The sequence below is a fragment of the Leuciscus leuciscus genome (assembly GCF_965113295.1).
Source record: "Leuciscus leuciscus genome assembly, chromosome: 7".
Taxonomy (NCBI): domain Eukaryota; kingdom Metazoa; phylum Chordata; class Actinopteri; order Cypriniformes; family Leuciscidae; genus Leuciscus; species Leuciscus leuciscus.
The window spans coordinates 22,004,389-22,024,945 of NC_138731.1; the positions used below are offsets into that span (position 1 = coordinate 22,004,389).

The window sequence follows — 20,557 nt, forward strand, 5'->3', positions numbered from 1 at the left end:
TTATTATTTGTTTCCATTTCCCATTATTGCTATTTTAATTTATTACAGTGGTGACTGGAGGAAAAAAAACAATTTCTCAAAAGTATGAATGAGATCAAAATTTTATATTTAAAGCTAAATGTTTTCTGTTGCATTCTATTCACACAAAAAAACTATTTCACAACTTTTTATAAGAATATCTTATGAGTATTTCTGCAGGTATTTCTACCCTTTGAATAGAAGCCTAATGGATCCTTGCGGTGGACTTTTTAAAGTCCCCCTGTGGTGAAATTCAAGTTTTTAATGTTGTTTATATGCCTATGTGGTGTTTTTAATATGCTTTAAGACAAACCATGTGCAAATTCATAAGTCAGCAACACTGCTGAGTATTTTCTCCTTAAAACTGCAGTGAAACAAAGACGCGGTTTGAAATCGCTGGTGTTTATGATGTCACAAACTACCTTGTAACCAATCAGATCAACATGTTATTGTCAATGAGTGGATCTCTGAGCGGGTTACTTTGCATATTCATAGAACCGGTATACTAAATGAGGCAAGGGTGTAGAGTTACATTCAGAAGTTCAGATTACTGTGATAGTGTTTACCTGTGAATAGTAATTGTTGTATTTTAATCATTTTCTCTGCTTGCCTGTATTTACATGATCATGTGCCTGAATTTAGAAGATAATTATTTCATATTTATCATACATATACAAGAATGTAAGAAATTATAATATTAGCATTCCTCTGATTTAATTGGCCGAATGCTTTTACAAAAATGCTGAAGAAAGAATGCAGCCTTTGCTAATATTAATCTGTTTTACCTTGTTCTGTTCGATCGGTTGCTTCCATCGATCCATTGATGACTTCCACAAATAATCAGTTTTTCTTGAATCATGAATTTTCTTACATTCAGGTACCGCTGATGTTGTTGTCGTTGTAACAAGACAGTGATCTTCTGCCAGGAACATCAGGTCGATCTGCTCTTATCTAGAATCAGGTGGTTTGTCTTTGTCTGGCATCTCAGCTGAGACCTGTCCACTATGGGTGACCCTACCAGTAGTTGTGAACTACCAGTGGCGTAGCTCTCAGCATCACTGATGCACACAAGCCCTCACAGCACGTCAAGCTGCAAACCATGTGAGGGACCCTACACTACTCTAACCTGCAGTAACTGCTTAAAAGCAACCGCATATCAACCAACTAACGTTAGGCTACTCTAAACATCCTGACAACCACATAGCAATGCATGAAAAACCACTCAGAAGAGTCCAGCAACCGCAAAGCAACACGCTAACAACCGCGCAAAAAAACCTTGGCAAACGCATGTCAACACACAGGAAACCATCCAAAACATCCCAACAACCGTGTAGCAAAACGCTAAAAACCACTTAGAACAACCTATGAACAGCATATCAATGCTCTGACAATCACCATAAACATCCTGACAACCTCACAACAATGTGCAAAACACCTCTAGAAAATAAGACTTAACGTTACTCATAAAACTCTAAACTTACTCCAGATACAAAATAAAACTTATTCATAAAACTATAAACTTACTCTGTAACTATATACAGTATTTACATACAGGTCCCGCTGTGTGATACTCCGGGCTCCATGTGAGACAGTGATGACTCAGTGTCTGGCCTTCTTTCTTCGGGGTTCCTCAGGCAGGGGCTCTTCGCTGATGTCCACATGGATTCGAGGAGCGAAGCTTCTGCTGGTTGTGGAGAAGCTGTCTGTGATCCGGACACGTCCATCAGGATGCTCCGTCTCCTCCAGTGAAGGGCGGTTGAGTGCTTCCCACAGTCGCTGCTTGATCTTCAATCCTAGTTTAAGACTGTAGGGACGCTGCTGACCACTGGGCGTCTTCATCATGGGGTCCACCACAGAGCGGTAGATGTCCTGGTAGGCCTCTACGGTGTAGCCATGGATGGAGACAGGCTCATCCTGCTGACGCACATCCACTGAAGAGACTGAGACTGCGACTGCTGGACGGATGTCAGGAAGGACAGCAGCGTTCTTCCAGTAACGTTCCTCCAAACCTGTGGGTCCTCGAGCTTTACCAGAGATGCAGCTGTAAGTGTGATCATCTAACCTGACCAACGTTACAGCTGCCAGCTGTGGAAGCTCACTGGGGTCCGGACTGGAAGAGACGTCCTCCACCAATCCTCTCAGGCGTGTGGGAAGAGTCCTGATTCTTCTTGACCGACGCTGCTCCATGATGATGAATCAAGAAGAACTACAAAGACTGGAAAAATCACTAAGACTTACCAAATTGTAGAGTTGTGAAGAGCTTGCAGCAAGTGTGTTCAGGCTTCAAGGCTTCAGAAACACTTGTGTTGATTTCAAAAATCAACACAATCTACTGGACTGGCATAGAGTGTTTAGGATCATTTAAATGTAAACAACACTTGATATCAGCAGTAAGCCAATAATAAGAGCAGCATGAGCTCTATGCTACATGTATTATAATGCTTCTCCAATTACCATTATCATCTTCATTTATTCCTCTATGTAGGCTATAGCTTGTGGCCCTTACTCAAAGGGCCCAAACTTGTCAAAAAGACTACTTTACGCAAATGTTATATGGTTTCACAGACAAGGCTTAAGCCTAGTCCCAGACTAAAATCCACGTTTGAGTTGTTTTAACTGAAAGGTCATTTTCATGTTACTAATAAGTATTTTTTGTTGACGTGTATATATATATATATATATATATATATATATATATATATATATATATATATATATATATATATATACACATACATATATATATATACATAATCATCAAGGTCTCTAGAATCATCCAAACAAAACAAATCTTACAAGAGATCTATAGTTTTTTGTATTCTTAGTCAAAAGGCCAAGCGGCAACTATAGTTTGCTGGGAAATCATGGGAAAATGGGGTATACTGTGTTAATAGGTTAATAAATCAAGGTTATTGGTCTTGTTTAGTGCATAAACATAACTTAACCCTTTAAATGACATCTTTACTGTACAGATATTGTCTGTATGCACTGTTATTTTTATGTCATTTTGTTATTTTTTAATATATTTTTTGTTATATAGATGTAATTCTATTTCATTCCATTAATTTTTTTATTTTCATTTATCTTTTTGATGCACAATGCCCTGTTATGGCTGCACTTTGTTCTGCACTATGTTCCACCACTTTAACCTTTGTGCGCTGTTCGTTTGCTGTTTACAGTCAGGCAGTCAGGCAACAAAATGTAATTTTGCAACAAAATAATATATATATATATGTTTTTTTTAACAAATGTAATTTTACTCAGTTTATTAATGTTTTTACTCCATATTTGGACATTTTTACTCCACAAAATTTATATAAATAAATTTAAAAATATTTTTATAAATTAATTAAAAACAGCTTTTAATGTAGAATTCACTTTATAAAAGACCTACATTTCAAAATTTCATTCATGGGGATAACATGGATAATTTGACATGGTTTAGTGTAAGATTTTTGCCCATCTTTTGAGACACCCCTCGCTGCAGCCTGTAGCACGACGACGTAGTTGGATGATCCAATACGTACTGGACGCGCATGCGCGGTGGTGCGTTTTGGTCTGTAGGCTACAAATAAAAAAATAAAAAATAAAATAAAAACTGAATAGAAGTTAAATATAAATGATCACTTGAGTGACAACTGCGTGATCTGACTGCTGTGATCAGTTTGTATATTAAACTTAAATTCAGGGGGTGTGGTTATTTTTTTGTTTTTTTATGTATGTACATCATGGCATGATGTAGGCCTAAGTACCGGTACATAAAACTCCGTCGCTATAGAAACAAAGACGCTAAAATGCAATCATACAATGAGCTTCTCTACTACTTATTGTGAAAATGATATTTTTATATTTGCTATTAGTATTATCCATACTGTAAAATGGGGGCTTATGTTTTTATTCAACTATGTGTGGGCCTAATGAAAAGTACGGGACAAATCCCGTCCCTTATTGATTTGATAAGGGACTCGGGACGCATCATCTTACTTGTTAATACGGGACGATTTCGTATTTTAAGGGACCTTATGTACAGAGCACTGTGGAAAAATTAGTATAGCCATTAAAGAAGGAACTCTTACCAGGCAAAATATCATTAAGCACTTTTTTTCTGACAAGATTTTGTTTCTTGATGCTGTTATTATTTTTGCGTTTTCCCTTGAATGTGTAGCCTACTGGTATTTTAAGTTGTTTACAGACCGTATTGTAGGCTATTGTAGGCCTACCTCTATGATTAAAATTACAGAGACAATTACTTGACTCATTTTTGCTTTCACTCAACAGCAAATATGACCTGAATAAAATAAAATAATAAAATGGCTTTATTTTAAAATGTTCTGTATACACGCATTAAATTCATCACATTTAGGTTTAAAATCATGTGATTTAAAATGTTGTAAAATTAACTATTTTGCATGTATGTAGAGAGAAACTAGGAAAGCATCACATTCATCTCACTTAAGACCAGCGCATGCGAATTATGTTCATGAACTCGGAAGGTAAAGTAATTATTTATGTTCCCTGTAAATTATTTTTGACTGCATTATAATGATTTCTTAATTCAGAATATGATCAAGATTGCGTAGGTGGATGTGTTCGGGGAATTTGCCAGTTAAAAGTATAACATTTAAAGCCCCTTAAATGAACGAAATGACTCGTAAAAAGATTCATTCATTTTGATGAACGAGATCGAACAAGAGAGTCAGCAAAATGATCCGAACTTCCCCATCCAGTACGTATTGGATCATCCAACTACGTCATCGTGCTACAGGCTGCAGCGAGGACTTCTTGCATCTTTTGGAAAAAATGTACAAGTAAAAAATTATCACTTTAACCAGTAGATGGCTGCAGAGCTCCACTATTTGCTATTTGACTAGCTAAAATACATATTTTCACAAGTTTTTTTTTTTTTTTTTACAGTTGGATTCATATCTACATATAATGAAATCACAATTATAACAATAAAAGTTACTTTTTGGCAAAGTTTAGCAGTTTCTGAACAAAAAAAAAAAAAAAAAAAAATTTTCAATAATGTTACATTATGATTTGAATCAAACCTGATCAGGATGTTACACAAAGAAAAGTTGAAGAAAAGTCTTTAGAGTTTATCATTTATTTCAAACATCTGTTTTTCATGCTTCTACAAATTTAAAGTTTTTTAAAGGGTAACTAAACCCCTGGTCAGAGCCTGACTCCACCCACTGGCAATATTTGAAAAATGCTAGAAAAGTGGGCAGACCCCAGCGGAGATAGAGCCGTGAGCGGGGGGGCGTGCACCTGAGAGACCTGCTGTCAGACTCTCTAAAATGGAGAGTGACTCACAGGGTCGTAGAGACGCAAGACGACGTGAAGTACATGCATCTGATCTGATGAGTTTTATCGAGTTGATGTCAATAGCGCGCGCTCTCTATAGGCATATTCATATTTTGCCGCTATGTGAAAAAATCCAGCAAAATGCGCCGACGCGTTTGTCGACCCCAGAGGTTTTAACTTTAGCCTAACCATAAATTGTGATTAAAATATGATCACTCACATCAAGACGCCGCTGCGGTGGTGGAGTCCATGCAGGAGGAGCAGCGTTTGGCACTGCGTCGCTTATCAGCGCGAGGTGTGTGGAGAAGCCCATTTCCACCTCTATTGCGTTGGAGAAGTAATCCCGCGTAAAATGTAGGTTTCACATTCACGGTCTTCCAGGCCAAGTGCATGCAAACACTGGCGCCTAATTCCAAGTCTGCTGGAAAGCTATGCAGTGCTGTTGCAACCAGCAACATTGCACCTACGTACCGTCCTGACCACTGTACAATACAGATAAATCTACGCTATCACATACCAAGGGCGTGGTGAGCTCGGACCAGGGGCGTGGTGAGCTGGAACCTGCTTACGTCACCTGCCACCGCAAACATCCAATAGGGATCTCCCAGTCACGTGACCCCTAGCCGCGTGTCAGCCATTTTGACGGAATACTATTGCACAAGCGCACATACATGAGAATGCGGATTATCACGTTATATGGCTGCGAATTGATTAAAATAATGAATAATGGTCACTGTATAATTATCTTGAGCCTGCTGAAATGTTCCTATAAATATATTTTCTTTCCAACTGTGCAATCTTAATAATAAATAGGCTAAATATATTTATCCACTAAGCTGCAGCAGTCCTATGCTCGTCTTCCCATTAAGTTTTTTTTCTCTTTCTGACATTTCATACCTGTTGTTACATTTTTTTTTATTAAATTGACTATAAAAAAAGATTGCTTGTGTGTGCTGGTGTTCATTCCAGTCTTTTAAAATAGTTGAATGAATGAATGCTCACGAGGTGCCTGTAACGATTTTAAATAGGCTAACGTTAGGCTAGTATTTAATCAATAATGTACACAGGGTAGAGGAGAACGACAGTCAACTACTTTGAATATTATAGCATTTTGGGCGTAAACATGTAAATAGTGAAAAGACTGACATTGAAAAATGACACAGAATGATTAAAATGTAATATTTAAATATTTAATCCAAATAAATAAATAAATGTTCGTGGTTCGCACTGATGTTATTCATTTGTTCTCACACACTTCAGCGTCGCGGTCACTGGCCACTAGCCTATCTATTATTCAGTCCCTCCAGAAAAACGCGGAGTTTTTTAGTGATTGTTGCGGGCAAAAATCCTTGATTATGCGGCAAGATTTCTTAAAAAATGCGATGGAATATGCGGGATATTTATGCAATTTTATGCGATGAAATTGCGGGAACTTGCAAAAATTGCGGGAACTTGCGAAAATTGCGGGAACTTGCGAAAACTGCAGTTTGATGAAAAAGAGAAAAAAAAAGTGATTGCCCAACACCAATTACATTAATAGTGTAATAAATGTCTTCATTTTAGTTTGAATGGGAAAGACGAGGTGTAGGCTATTCACCCTGCTTAGGGGGATGCGATCAAAGCCTGGAGTGGAGCAAAAGCATGTTCCTCTCTCCACTCTAAGCGTTCTTTTATCACTCCGCTCATGATCCACTCCGGGTTTTCCAGTCCCGCTCACGGAAAAACTGCTCCATGTTCACTCATTTTTAAGAAAGTTACAGAAAACAACTTCTACAAACAATTTTAATTTGCCAACATTTGATAATAATAAATAAAAGTGCATGACGTGCAAATCAGATAACAATCAAGTGCAATAAACATGTTTTGTCAGGGCATCACTCCCGAACCAGCATCAACACTCCATTTTCAACATCTGCTTAACTTACTCCTTCACACCACAGACACGTCTTTTTGCCTTCTGTGTCTGACGTGATTTAACTTCTCCCCAGTTGTTCCATGAAAACATGCAAAGCACGGCCTGCGGTGTAAGATACGACCGGATTTTTGTGAAATAGGCCTATCGCGGGGTTTGCAGCTTTTCAATGATGTCGCGTAATTACGTCACTTCATAACGTTCCCATGGCAACAGGGGAAATGGCTGCGCTTGTGTGAAGTAAACCCAACATTTGTCAACTTTCTGCTGACTTTTTGCAACGAAAATGCGGGGATTATGAAATCATGCAAGCCCGCATATTTTGCACGCGGAAATCTGCAATTTATGCGGCAAAAGTGCGGCGTATTTAAAAAAATGCGCCCCCCGCATAAATATGCGGACTTTGGCTGATTATGCATGGAATCATGCGATCGCATAATCGCGTTTTTCTGGAGGGACTGATTATTAGCGCAGCGGCCGTCAGCTAACTCTTCACGTCATTGTCATCATAAAAAGAAATATACAAGAGGAAGATAAAATAATTAGGAATCATAGATCCATATGAAGCACCACGAGTTCTTTTTACAGGCATTAAATGTGTAGAAAAACTTCCTGACATTGAGTTCGGTGACATTTACAGCTACCTTATTCACTTCCCATCACGCTACACCGGAGCTTCATTAAAAGCATACAAATGCTTAGCAGGCTATCGGTATCACGAGTCCGGATGGGTCAGCAACTCTTTGATTTGGACGCCAGCGGGGAAGGATTTTTCAATCATCACCGCAAAGCTTGGTAAATAGATGAATATTTCGCGACGAGCTGTATTATCACCAGCGGTTTAGCATTTTCTATTCCGTCAAGATGGCTGCTCTAAATGGCGTGACGTCACGCGGGACGTCCCTATAGGAAAATTCAACTGCAGTAGCCACCGTTCAACCTTAAGAGGGCAGCACTCAGACGTTTTTACACCATATATTGTAAAATTAAAACACTTTATACCCAAATGTCAAAAAAGTTACTCGAATCAATGAACAGTTACAGCACTAATAAAGCCCCATTCTTACAGATCATTAACTAAAAAAAGTTGGTTTAGGGTTTAGTTACCCTTTAAATTTTCATTTCTGTCTATTGGCGCTTTTCCGCTACACAGTACCAGCTCGCCTCGGCTCGCCTCGACTCGGCTCGACTCAGCTCGGCTCGGCTCGGCTCGCTTTTCGCTCCGTTTTCCATTGCAGATAGTACCTCCACAATAGTACCTGGTCGTCATAGCGACGCCGCAGGAAACTGCCGTGACTTAATCTTTTACGCGAGACGCGCGAGACACACCCGCTACCCACACACACAGGACAATGGAGGAAATCGAGTGTATGCTGTTTTTGGATGTTTTTGTTTTTGTTTTTGCTGTTTTTTATTCAGGATACTCCGTCTGGCGCGTGCAATGATGACGCAGTGAATAGTGACGATTCTCTCTGACCAATCAGCAGTCTGCTGTGTTTCCACGTCACATTTTAGTATCGCCTCAGCTCGCTTTAGAACCTCGCTGGAGGTGGTACGAAAAAAAGTACCTGGAAGCAGGTACAGGTACAACTTTTACACAGTGGAAAACCAAACAGAGCCGAGTCGAGTCGAGCCGAGCCGAGCCGAGGCGAGCTGGTACTGTGTAGTGGAAAAGCGCCATAAGTGTGTTCTGTGTTGTCTCTGTTTTTTAGGATTTTTTTTCTTTCTTTCATTTTCTAAGTGGGTTCTGACCCCGCTTAGATAATGGACAAAATTAATTTGATTATAATCATAATGTAACATTAATGAAAAACTTTTTTTTTTTTGACAAAAAGTTACTTTTATTGTTATAATTGTGATTACATAATATGTAGATATGAATACAACTGGAAAAACTTGTGAAAAGATGTCTTTAAAGTCCCTGTAAAGTCAAAATTAAGTATGTGTTCTGAGTTTGTCACACCACAGAAAAATGTGTTATTAGTCACCCAGCCAAATTTGAATGGAAAAAAGGGCCGACAAGTACATAAAATAAGCTATCAAAATCTTGAAAAAATGAGCAGGAGATCTGCTCTCAAACGCTGGGGGCGTGTCCGCTGGCTGCGCTGAAACCACGCCCTCACACTCAACTGTCTGTCACCGCTACAGCCAGAATGGATGCTCCTAGCAGCTTAATTGTTTTTACAAAGCCATACATGTTCGAGCCTGGACTACCTACTATAATTATAACATAAGCACACAAGGCAACTTACACTCATTGGTGGGCACGCACTGCCAACGATGGCACCAGTTGTCGGCGCGACGGGAGGATGAAGGCTGAGGCGGGAGATAGTCGGCTCGGCCGCAGTAACAGCGGATTGTCAGTGAATCCCAGTTGTCTCCGACTAAAGTTTATAAAACTATCCCGTGTAAAATGGCAGAGGCAGGTTTTGGCGGTGATCCTCAGCTCTCCATCAAGGTGGCTCTTCACAAAATTAATCCACCTCTTGTTGATGTGATTAATTCGTTTTTCGTAAATTTAAATGATCTGTTTTGTACGTGATCGCATCCAGGTTACATGCATTTCTGTGATGAGGCATAACGTTAGCTAGCTAGCAAACTGTAGGCTGTAGTAACCATAGCATATAAAGCCTTTATATGATATCTATGGTAGGCTAACAGTACTGACAGTAACTCGCGATCGGCAAATTGATGTGAATGTGCTATATTGATATATTGTTAGGGGAGGGGACAGCGTCAGGGGCTCCAGTGCGTCATCAAGTAGGGGCGTGTCCAGGAGCTCAGGGGCTTCAGTGCGTCATCGAGCCCCCGTTTTAGCCCCCCCGCCCAAAAAATCCGGAACTGTTTAACGGTCTAACTCCACAATTCAGTACTTCACAGTTCACAGTCTTTGTAATATGTTTTAGCAAAACATTTCTAACATTTCTAATGTGTTTAGAATTTTTTTTTAGAATTGCCTTTACAGGGACTTTAATTTCAAGTGTTACTCTTTTGCCGTAAATCGATGCGTATGGCCGCATGGCGGAAACTAGTTATTTTAGTCTATAAAGTTATAAATATGGATATTTTTCTTACACTAATGCATCACTTCGCTTCAGAAGGCCTTTATTAACCCCTCAAAGCAGTTTGGGACACTTTTATGATGGATAGATGCACTTGAATGGACTCGCCAACTCCAATTGTATTCATCTTAAAGAAAAATGTCATACTCCTAGGATGGCTTCAGGGTGAGTAAATCATGGGCTAATTTAAATTTTTGGGTGAACTATCCCTTTAATCTAAGTCACCAGTGTTTCATGTAATATTATAGATATGAGACCAAAGCATCAAAAACTAGACACCAATTGCTAGATGTACGGTGAAACAAACTGAATCACTTCAGAAAACTGGTAAAAACATGTGACCCGTATAAATTAGGCTAGTTTTATCTTTCATTTACTATGACTATTGGTGTTCCCCATTATTGATCCCAATTCTCTTCTTTTCCATTGTAGGGACAAACAGACATTTCATTTCCATTAAAATATCGTCTTTTTCATCATTGGAGTTTAAATCTGCATAAGGGTGAGTAAATGAGAAAATTCAAATTTTTACATAAACCATTCATATTCTGAATATGTTTCTTTGAGGCCTATTGCCTCTGTAGAATATAAGCAACAAGTAGCACATTAAGTTTTAAATTTTTTATTTGCAGATACAAATACTGTCAGTCATCTTAAATTGTTTTCTTTACCAATAGATGTCTGCCAAACCTGCTGACCTTGAGAAAATGCTTGCCTGTGTCTGATGTTTGATCCTTCTTGGTAAATGTCATTATTAGACATGTCTGCAGTTTGTTCCTCTAAAACAAAGTTCACACTCCAGACTGACACATAACTTTCGTTTATCAGGAGAAGATCCACATTTATGTGCCTCATGCTAGAATCTACTGACTATAAATGTACTTTGTATGACCTCTGCAGTTAATTCCAAGTCTTCAGTGAAATATCCAGTAGTTTTTGGTGAATTTTTTAGATGATCAAAATTATACACTGCAAATAATTTTAACTGAAAATGTTCTCCTCTTATTTTTCAGATACTTTATTGGAATAAATCTGGAAAAGAGGCCCAAAGCTGCACAGAGAAAAGAGGTGTGTAAAATAACTGGGAAAACTGTGCAGAAAAATACTTTAACCATCAGTCCAGAAGTATAAAATGCTGATATATATTTTATAAACAATTTGTTTTGATATAAAATAATTGGCTAGTGCTCACTGAAGCCTGACTTAAGAGTATATTTGTATTTTATGAACAGGTTATGTATGTATGTATGTATATATGTGTATGTAATTATGTATGGCTGTTTTAAGGCATATGGTAAAAGTCCATCTAATGTTGTATGTGTTTATCTAGTGTTGTCTCTTTTGTAATCCACATAACAGAAAATGGAATATTACTTAAAGGTATTAGCTTTAATAAAAGCATGTTTTAAGGTCATCTTTTGTTTGAGCCATTTGTTTGCAAGCAATTTTCAGTGTGTTTTTTATTTTAGAATGCAAATTTTAAATTGTCAGATTCTAGTAGTGTTACAATGTAAAGATCACATTTTAGAGTACTTTAATACACTTTATAGTAATACACAGTTTATTGTTGATTTCAGCAGGAACTCTAATTTAACAATATAATGGCAGCTGAACACCTGACAGTATTAGACTATGCAGCCTACAGCACAGTACTGTAATATTTTTTACAGTAAAAAACTGTTGCTTCAGATTACAGCATTCTACAGGTAAATCTAGCTGCCTGTAGTTTACTGTAAATTAACGGGGACATTTTTACAGTAATAAACTGTTGTTTCAGATTACAGCAGGTCCACTGTAAAATTACAGCATTCTACAGGTAAATCTAATTTTTTACAGTGTGGTTACTGTAACACAGAGGCAGAGCTTGAGGCCGTTCTGCTTCTACACAAGCAGCAGACTCACGCTGTGTTTGGCACCCGCCAATCACCCTCACCGGCTAAACCTGCCACCAGACTCATGTGGAAATCACAGTATGTGCCCTATGATGGCATTCCCTTTGTTAATGAAGGTAATATGGCCCTTTTTGCTTGTGGGATCTGTGGTGTGACTTATGTGAGATACCCTTATTTAAGTCTTAAAGCTGTTTAGTCATGTAGTCTTTATTTAGTCATGTAGTCTATATGTTATTTTAATGAGCACCTCATTTGGAATTTTAATCGATGTCTGTAAATTTGGGGGCATCTGAATGCTAGTGGTATATTGGCACACAAAATTAGCAAATACGATTTGTTTGAAAGAAAGAAATACTTTTATTCAGTAGGATGCATTAAATAAATATAAAATGACAGTGAAGGCATTCATAAAGATTAAGCAGCAACATGGAATGCCAGTTTGGTCCTCGGAGGAAGGGCGTTCAACCTAAAAAAGGGTCAGAGCAAGAAACGAATCAAAACATACTCTACAAAGCCAAGACAGGTATTACACCCAGCTCCCTACAGAGAAAGCTCACCTGTACCATGACGTGGACACTGCAAACCTGCCTCCACTTCCAGAGCAGATCTGCTTTGCAGAGGAAGAACAAAATGAAGATGAAGAGGAAGAGACAGAGGAGCTGGACAGTGAAGCCATGCAGGATGTCACGATGGAGGATGGGGCGTCTCTACCCTCTCGACTACACCCGCTCGTGGCAGAGAAGATCTGTGATTTGGTAGCACAAGGTCATAACCAGGTTTACACTGTCCGCAAGCAGCTCAGGTATGACTCAATGGTTTCAAATCTCCTTTGTTTTATTTGCTGGAAAACTATTTACCGTTGCTTTGTGAACGCCCTGGCAGGAGGTTTGTGGAACATGAGATGTTCAAGTCAGAGGAAGTGCCTGAGAGACACAATCTGTGTTACTTTCCCACTGTCAATGACATCAAGAACCACATCCATGAGGCTCAGAAAGCTCTTCAGCTGACGGCGGGACCACTGGCTACCTCAGATACAGAGGTGTGAACAGAAAACATGTTTGTAAAGCATTAGATTGGTGAGCACAAATATGCCAACCATTTTCTGTAGTAAGCATTAATTTTTATGTTTTTGTTGTTGTTGCAGTGGAAAGCAGAGGCTAATAACCTGCTTCCAGAGACTTTGACCCTGACTCCTGCTACTGTGGATGGTAAAATACTGTTGAAATATTGTTTGAAATTTGACATACATTATTAAAACAATAAGTGTTTAATGAGTTGAGGCTGGAATACACTACAAAATGTATGTCCAGGTTTTTGTCATAGTAGCTCAGTGGGTAGCACTGTCGCCTCACAGCAAGAAGATCTCCGGTTCGAGTCCCGGCTGAGTCAGGAGTTCTGTCTGTGTGGAGTTTGCATGTTCTCCATGTGTCTGCGTATCCTCAGTCCAGCGTGTGTATGATGCCTAGAGTTTTAAAATCTGTTCAGAAGTTGTGTAGTGTATTCCAGCCTTTAACATCTTGGAATCATTCAATACAATTTATTCTAGAGAGTAGAGGAAAGGTCCTGCCTCAAAAAGAAAGCACATACAGTACCTGTAGTCAAAGTATAAGCATTGTTTACCCTGCCACAGAATCTAGTGTACTGCTATTATATTGACAGTGCTCTCTCAGAAGGAAGGACTCTTGGAAGAGAGTGACACTCTTTCTCCAGAGGCTGTGCAGCTCTTCAGCTCTCTCACCTCACTGCAGCCCAAGATCTTTGCACATCTCCAGGTGACCCTGTCCTGAAATGATCATTTTTTTATATGGATCTATTCATTTATTAAATGAATGCATTCATTTTTTAAGTTTTTAATTTCTGAATAAATGTAAAAAGTTCCTGGGTGATCAACTGTTCTGATAGTATAATTGAAGAAACAAACAAAAAAAAACATTAAAATGAAATGCTTGAAAACCTTATTACGTAATTTTTGTGTACATTTTTGTTTTGACTTTTTTTTTAATGTTCCTTTTAACTTATTAAAACATTATTTCAGAGCTTTCAAAACCTCTAGTTTTAATTTTTTTTTTTTTAAATGTGTTGGTTAATGCGAACGTTAAGGGAACATTCAATTTTATAATTTTGCAAACATTATGTGAAGATTACTTTTGAATGTTCTCTGAACATTCTGAAACAAGTTGTAACATTTAAAAAAAATGTTAGATAAACATCCAACTAAAATATTTCAGAAAAAAACTCATTGTTTTTGTGCTAAAGTTTTGAGAACATTATTTATAAACGTATAACTTTGAACAAATGTTCTATTAACGTTAATGGAAGAATGTTTGTTCATAAAAACTTGCCTGGCTTCATCTTTGAGAATGTTCCCAAACTTATCCTTTAAGAGTGCTCTCCTCTTGTCTGATAGGCCATCCAGCTACAGTCTGCCTTGTGTCCAGTTGAAGACACTGCCCAACCTACACCACCACCAGAAGCCCCAGCGCTGTCCAGCCCTGCACCTCCACAGCCTGTTCTGCTGAGTCCGTCCCAGTTCCTCCAGTCAAGTGGCAGTGCTGGTGAAAGCATATCTCTGTGTGACCCCCCGACCCTGCTCGGCATGAGCCAGCTGGTGAGTGTGACCTCGGTGACTAATGCCGGAGCTGAAGGTGGCATCACACAGATCTTGTTGGAGGACGGACAGGCCATTCCAGTCCAGATTGTGGACCCTGCAAGCATAGGTAAGTACATGGCACCACAGAAAAATAAATAAATAAATAAATTTAACCAATTAGAATCATGAAATTAACATAAACCTGTTGTTTGTTCTTATTGTTCAGCTTTGACTCCCTCAGCAGACGACACTTCAGTTAAATAGGAGAGTGGGAAATCTATGGATGTGTCAGTCAGAAATACAACAACGAGAAAAGAAAACAAATGTCCGTTTCTGTGACAACAGCGATTGACGATTGAGCTCTTTGACCAATGGAGGACTGATTCATTGTTTCAAGTACTGTATTATGATAACATGAACTCATGCAATATTGATTTGTATTATTATTTGTTTCCATTTCCCATTATTGCTATTTTAATTTATTACAGTGGTGACTGGAGGAAAAGAAACTATTTCTCAAAAGTATGAATGAGATCAAAATTTTATATTTAAAGCTAAATGTTTTCTGTTGCATTCTATTCACACAAAAAAACTATTTCACAACTTTTTATAAGAATATCTTATGAGTATTTCTGCAGGTATTTCTACCCTTTGAATAGAAGCCTAATGGATCCTTGCGGTGGACTTTTTAAAGTCCCCCTGTGGTGAAATTCAAGTTTTTAATGTTGTTTATATGCCTATGTGGTGTTTTTAATATGCTTTAAGACAAACCATGTGCAAATTCATAAGTCAGCAACACTGCTGAGTATTTTCTCCTTAAAACTGCAGTGAAACAAAGACGCGGTTTGAAATCGCTGGTGTTTATGATGTCACAAACTACCTTGTAACCAATCAGATCAACATGTGATTGTCAATGAGTGGATCTCTGAGCGGGTTACTTTGCATATTCATAGAACCGGTATACTAAATGAGGCAAGGGTGTAGAGTTACATTCAGAAGTTCAGATTACTGTGATAGTGTTTACCTGTGAATAGTAATTGTTGTATTTTAATCATTTTCTCTGCTTGCCTGTATTTACATGATCATGTGCCTGAATTTAGAAGATAATTATTTCATATTTATCATACATATACAAGAATGTAAGAAATTATAATATTAGCATTCCTCTGATTTAATTGGCCGAATGCTTTTACAAAAATGCTGAAGAAAGAATGCAGCCTTTGCTAATATTAATCTGTTTTACCTTGTTCTGTTCGATCGGTTGCTTCCATCGATCCATTGATGACTTCCACAAATAATCAGTTTTTCTTGAATCATGAATTTTCTTACATTCAGGTACCGCTGATGTTGTTGTCGTTGTAACAAGACAGTGATCTTCTGCCAGGAACATCAGGTTGATCTGCTCTTATCTAGAATCAGGTGGTTTGTCTTTGTCTGGCATCTCAGCTGAGACCTGTCCACTATGGGTGACCCTACCAGTAGTTGTGAAGTACCAGTGGCGTAGCTCTCAGCATCACTGATGCACACAAGCCCTCACAGCACGTCAAGCTGCAAACCATGTGAGGGACCCTACACTACTCTAACCTGCAGTAACTGCTTAAAAGCAACCGCATATCAACCAACTAACGTTAGGCTACTCTAAACATCCTGACAACCACATAGCAATGCATGAAAAACCACTCAGAAGAGTCCAGCAACCGCAAAGCAACACGCAAACAATCGCGCAAAAAAACCTTGGCAAACACATGTCAACACACAGGAAACCATCCAAAACATCCCAACAACCGTGTAGCAAAACGCTAAAAACCACTTAGAACAACCTATGAACAGCATATCAATGCTCTGACAATCACCATAAACATCCTGACAACCTCACAACAATGTGCAAAACACCTCTAGAAAATAAGACATAACGTTACTCATAAAACTCTTAACTTACTCCAGATACAAAATAAAACTTATTCATAAAACTATAAACTTACTCTGTAACTATATACAGTATTTACATACAGGTCCCGCTGTGTGATACTCCGGGCTCCATGTGACACAGTGATGACTCAGTGTCTGGCCTTCTTTCTTCGGGGTTCCTCAGGCAGGGGCTCTTCGCTGATGTCCACATGGATTCGAGGAGCGAAGCTTCTGCTGGTTGTGGAGAAGCTGTCTGTGATCCGGACACGTCCATCAGGATGCTCCGTCTCCTCCAGTGAAGGGCGGTTGAGTGCTTCCCACAGTCGCTGCTTGATCTTCAATCCTAGTTTAAGACTGTAGGGACGCTGCTGACCACTGGGCGTCTTCATCATGGGGTCCACCACAGAGCGGTAGATGTCCTGGTAGGCCTCTACGGTGTAGCCATGGATGGAGACAGGCTCATCCTGCTGACGCACATCCACTGAAGAGACTGAGACTGCGACTGCTGGACGGATGTCAGGAAGGACAGCAGCGTTCTTCCAGTAACGTTCCTCCAAACCTGTGGGTCCTCGAGCTTTACCAGAGATACAGCTGTAAGTGTGATCATCTAACCTGACCAACGTTACAGCTGCCAGCTGTGGAAGCTCACTGGGGTCCGGACTGGAAGAGACGTCCTCCACCAATCCTCTCAGGCGTGTGGGAAGAGTCCTGATTCTTCTTGACCGACGCTGCTCCATGATAATCAATCAAGAAGAACAACAAAAACTGGAAAAATCACTTAGACTTACCAAATTGTAGAGTTGTGAAGAGCTTGCAGCAAGTGTGTTCAGGCTTCAAGGCTTCAGAAACACTTGTGTTGATTTTTAATCTACTGGACTGACATAGAATGTTTAGGATCATTTAAATGTAAACAACACTTGATATCAGCAGTAAGCCAATTAGAGCAGCATGAGCTCTATGTTACGTGTATTATATGCGTCTCCAATTAACGTTACCATTATCATCTTCATTTATTCCTCTATGTACAGAGATGGGCATAAATGCATGGAAATGTATTTCAAATACAAATACAAAATACTGTGTGAAAAAATGTATTTAAATACAAAATACTGTGTGAAAAAAAATGATTTAAATACAAATACAAAACACAGATTTTTTTTTAATATTTTTTTTTTATACAAATACAGTATTTTGTATTTTGAAAATGCACAAAATACATGTGAAATTGGCCATCCAGTGCAGGTATAGGTCACAGTGAATGAAGAATGAAGAAACTACATAGGCCTACTGACTTTTCATTCCTAACCACATCTCTGCCCTTTCTTTCTTTCTTTCTTTCTTTCTTTCTTTCTTTCTTTCTTTCTTTCTTTCTTTCTTTCTTTCTTTCTTTCTTTCTTTCTTTCTTTCTTTCTTTCTTTCTGGCAATTACAAATAAATGTATGCAAAATAGCAGCCATTTATATACTTATTTCTGGTTACAATGTAGTCTATTACTTGTGGTGAACACTATTAAAAAAATCATACTGAATGTAAAACTGTGGGAACCTTTTCTGCTTTCTAGCAAAGAATATGGATGGGCGATATGACCAAAATCTCAATTTTACTTCAGTAACAATATCATGGTTTCACACTTCTCAATATCAGTTTTGATTCCACAGCATAAATTGAATTTCAAACTCTTTTGCTGCAGGTAGTCCAATGCTTTTTAAGTAATTTTATGTTTATGTAAAGTTTATTTGTTTCCATAAGTTTATTAAAATTAGAAAGTGCATCTAAAATTTAAAATTATAATTAATTTAGATTCATTTGACACTATTTACCCCTTTTTGATTATAATTTTTTTATGTACAATAAAACAAAAAGCTGAAGATTTTTGCGGAGTATCATTCATCAGTGCTTCTTTTTCCACTCCAACGTTCCAATAATTCCTGCCCACTAAAAGTTGCAAGAATAAATTTGATTTTACCCCACAAATAGGCCCGTCTATGTAAACGATTTAGAAAAAGTTCCATCAATTCAAACTTTATATCATTGCTATGATATGTGTCACATCACCCAGCCCTAATATGCAGTAATGCTTCAAACACATTTGACAAAAATCAACTATTCTTTCTTTTATTCTTTCATGTTAACTGAAGTGAATAATGCACTATTTTAACTTTAATCAACAAGTAGAATTGATCATAACATTCTCACCTTATAAAAAAAATCGCTGATCCAATGTTGAGCTAGTAAATGTCTGAACTAGTTGATGGACAAAATCAGTACCCTGATAAAGAGGTTGACTGGCATAAAGTATTTTATGTATTTTGAAAATACAAAAATACTCATCTTAAATGTATTTAAAATACATATTTTAAATACATGTATCTGAAATACTACCCATCCTGTATGTATACTGCATGTATGTATGTGTATGTATGGTCAGAATTAATGGCACCCCAGGTAAATATTATCAAAAATGGCTGTTAAAAAATTAATCTGCATTGTTTATTCTTTTGATCTTTCATTAAAAAAAAATCGCAAAAATATAACCTTTCATTGAAGTAAAAGAATTGAAAGTGGGGAGGAAATCACATTATGAAATATTTTTCTCCAAAACACGTCGGCCACAATTATTGGCTCCCCTAGAATTTTTTACGAGTAAAATATCTCTGAAGTATATTCCCATTAATATTTACCTTTATTTAGCACACCAGGGTTTAAATAAATAGTTTAAATATGACGAATACACAAAGGCCAAATTTTTTAATCATCAATCACAATGAGTAAAACCAAAGAATATAGTTCTGATGTGCATCAAAAGATTGTTGAGCATCACAAAATAGAAAGTGGCTGTAAGAAAATAGCTAAAGAATTGAAAATCCCCATTTTGAACATCAGGGCAATAATTAAGAAGTTCCAATCAACTAAAGATGTTACGAATCTGCCCGGAAGAAGACGTGTGTCTATATTGTCTTAATGCACAGTGAGGAGGAAAGTTTGAGTGGCCAAAGACTCTTCAAGGATCACAGATGGAGAATTGCAGAGATTACTTGAGTCTTGGGGGTCAGAAAGCCTAAAAAAAAATTATCAAACAACCCCTACATCACCACATGTTGTTTGGGAGGGTTTCAAGAAAAATCCTCCTCGCTCCTCCAAAAATAAACTCCAGCATATTCAGTGGTCAGACACGACTGGATCTTCAAAAGGGACCGGATTCTATGGTCAGATGAAACAAAAAAAAGGATTTTTGGCAGCAAACCCACCAGATGTGTTTGGTGCAAACAGGGATGAAGAGTACCCCATGCCTATACAGTTAAATATACTGCTGGATCTTATATGTTGTGGGCCTATTTTTTTGCTGGAGGTCTTGGACATCTTGTTCAGATACATTATTATGGATTCTAGCAAATACCAACAGATAAAACAATCATAACCTGTCTGCCTCTGCTAGAAATCTTATAATGGGCCGTGGTTGGATCTTCCATCAGGACAGCTGTCCAAAACAAACATCAAAATCAACACAAAAATGGGTAACTGAGCACAAAATGAAGCTTCTGCCATGACCGTCCCAGTCCCCTACACTGAATCCTATAGAAAATGAGTGGAGTGAACTGAACAGAAGCGCCAACATGGATCTGGGAATCTGAAGGATCTGGAGAGATTCTGTATGGAGGAATGGTCTCCGATCTCTTGTCAGGTGTTCTCCAAACTCATCAGGCATTATAGAAGAAAACTCAGAGCTGTTATCTTGGCAAAAGGAGGTTGCAAAAAGCATTTAATAACGGGGAGCCAATAATTGTGGCCAGCGTGTTTTGGAGAAAAGCATTTATTTTATAATGTGATTTACCCCCCACTTTCAATTCTTTTACTTCAATGAAAGGTT

At 38.2% G+C, this 20,557-nt stretch overlaps 2 protein-coding genes across 2 annotated transcripts; one reads left to right on the forward strand and one right to left on the reverse strand.

The window, feature by feature from the left end:
* Positions 1 to 11,900: 11,900 nt before the first annotated feature.
* On the forward strand, positions 11,901 to 16,921 carry LOC309503071 (calcium-responsive transcription factor-like; the record flags this gene model as incomplete). The annotated part of the gene is made up of 9 exons (XM_082175762.1): positions 11,901 to 11,948; positions 12,136 to 12,269; positions 12,667 to 12,993; positions 13,074 to 13,230; positions 13,336 to 13,399; positions 13,851 to 13,963; positions 14,599 to 14,908; positions 15,008 to 15,177; positions 16,794 to 16,921. 8 exons carry the CDS (start codon positions 11,901 to 11,903, stop codon positions 15,043 to 15,045), a joined length of 1,191 nt encoding a protein of 396 aa, XP_082031888.1. The 3' UTR covers positions 15,046 to 15,177; positions 16,794 to 16,921.
* On the reverse strand, positions 16,839 to 19,035 carry LOC309503006 (uncharacterized protein; the record flags this gene model as incomplete). The annotated part of the gene is made up of 2 exons (XM_082175699.1): positions 18,886 to 19,035; positions 16,839 to 18,847 (listed from the first exon to the last, which is right to left on the reverse strand). The coding sequence occupies exon 2, from the start codon at positions 17,424 to 17,426 to the stop codon at positions 16,839 to 16,841; it is 588 nt and encodes a 195-aa protein (XP_082031825.1). The 5' UTR covers positions 17,427 to 18,847; positions 18,886 to 19,035.
* Between the last annotated feature and the right edge of the window lie 1,522 nt (positions 19,036 to 20,557).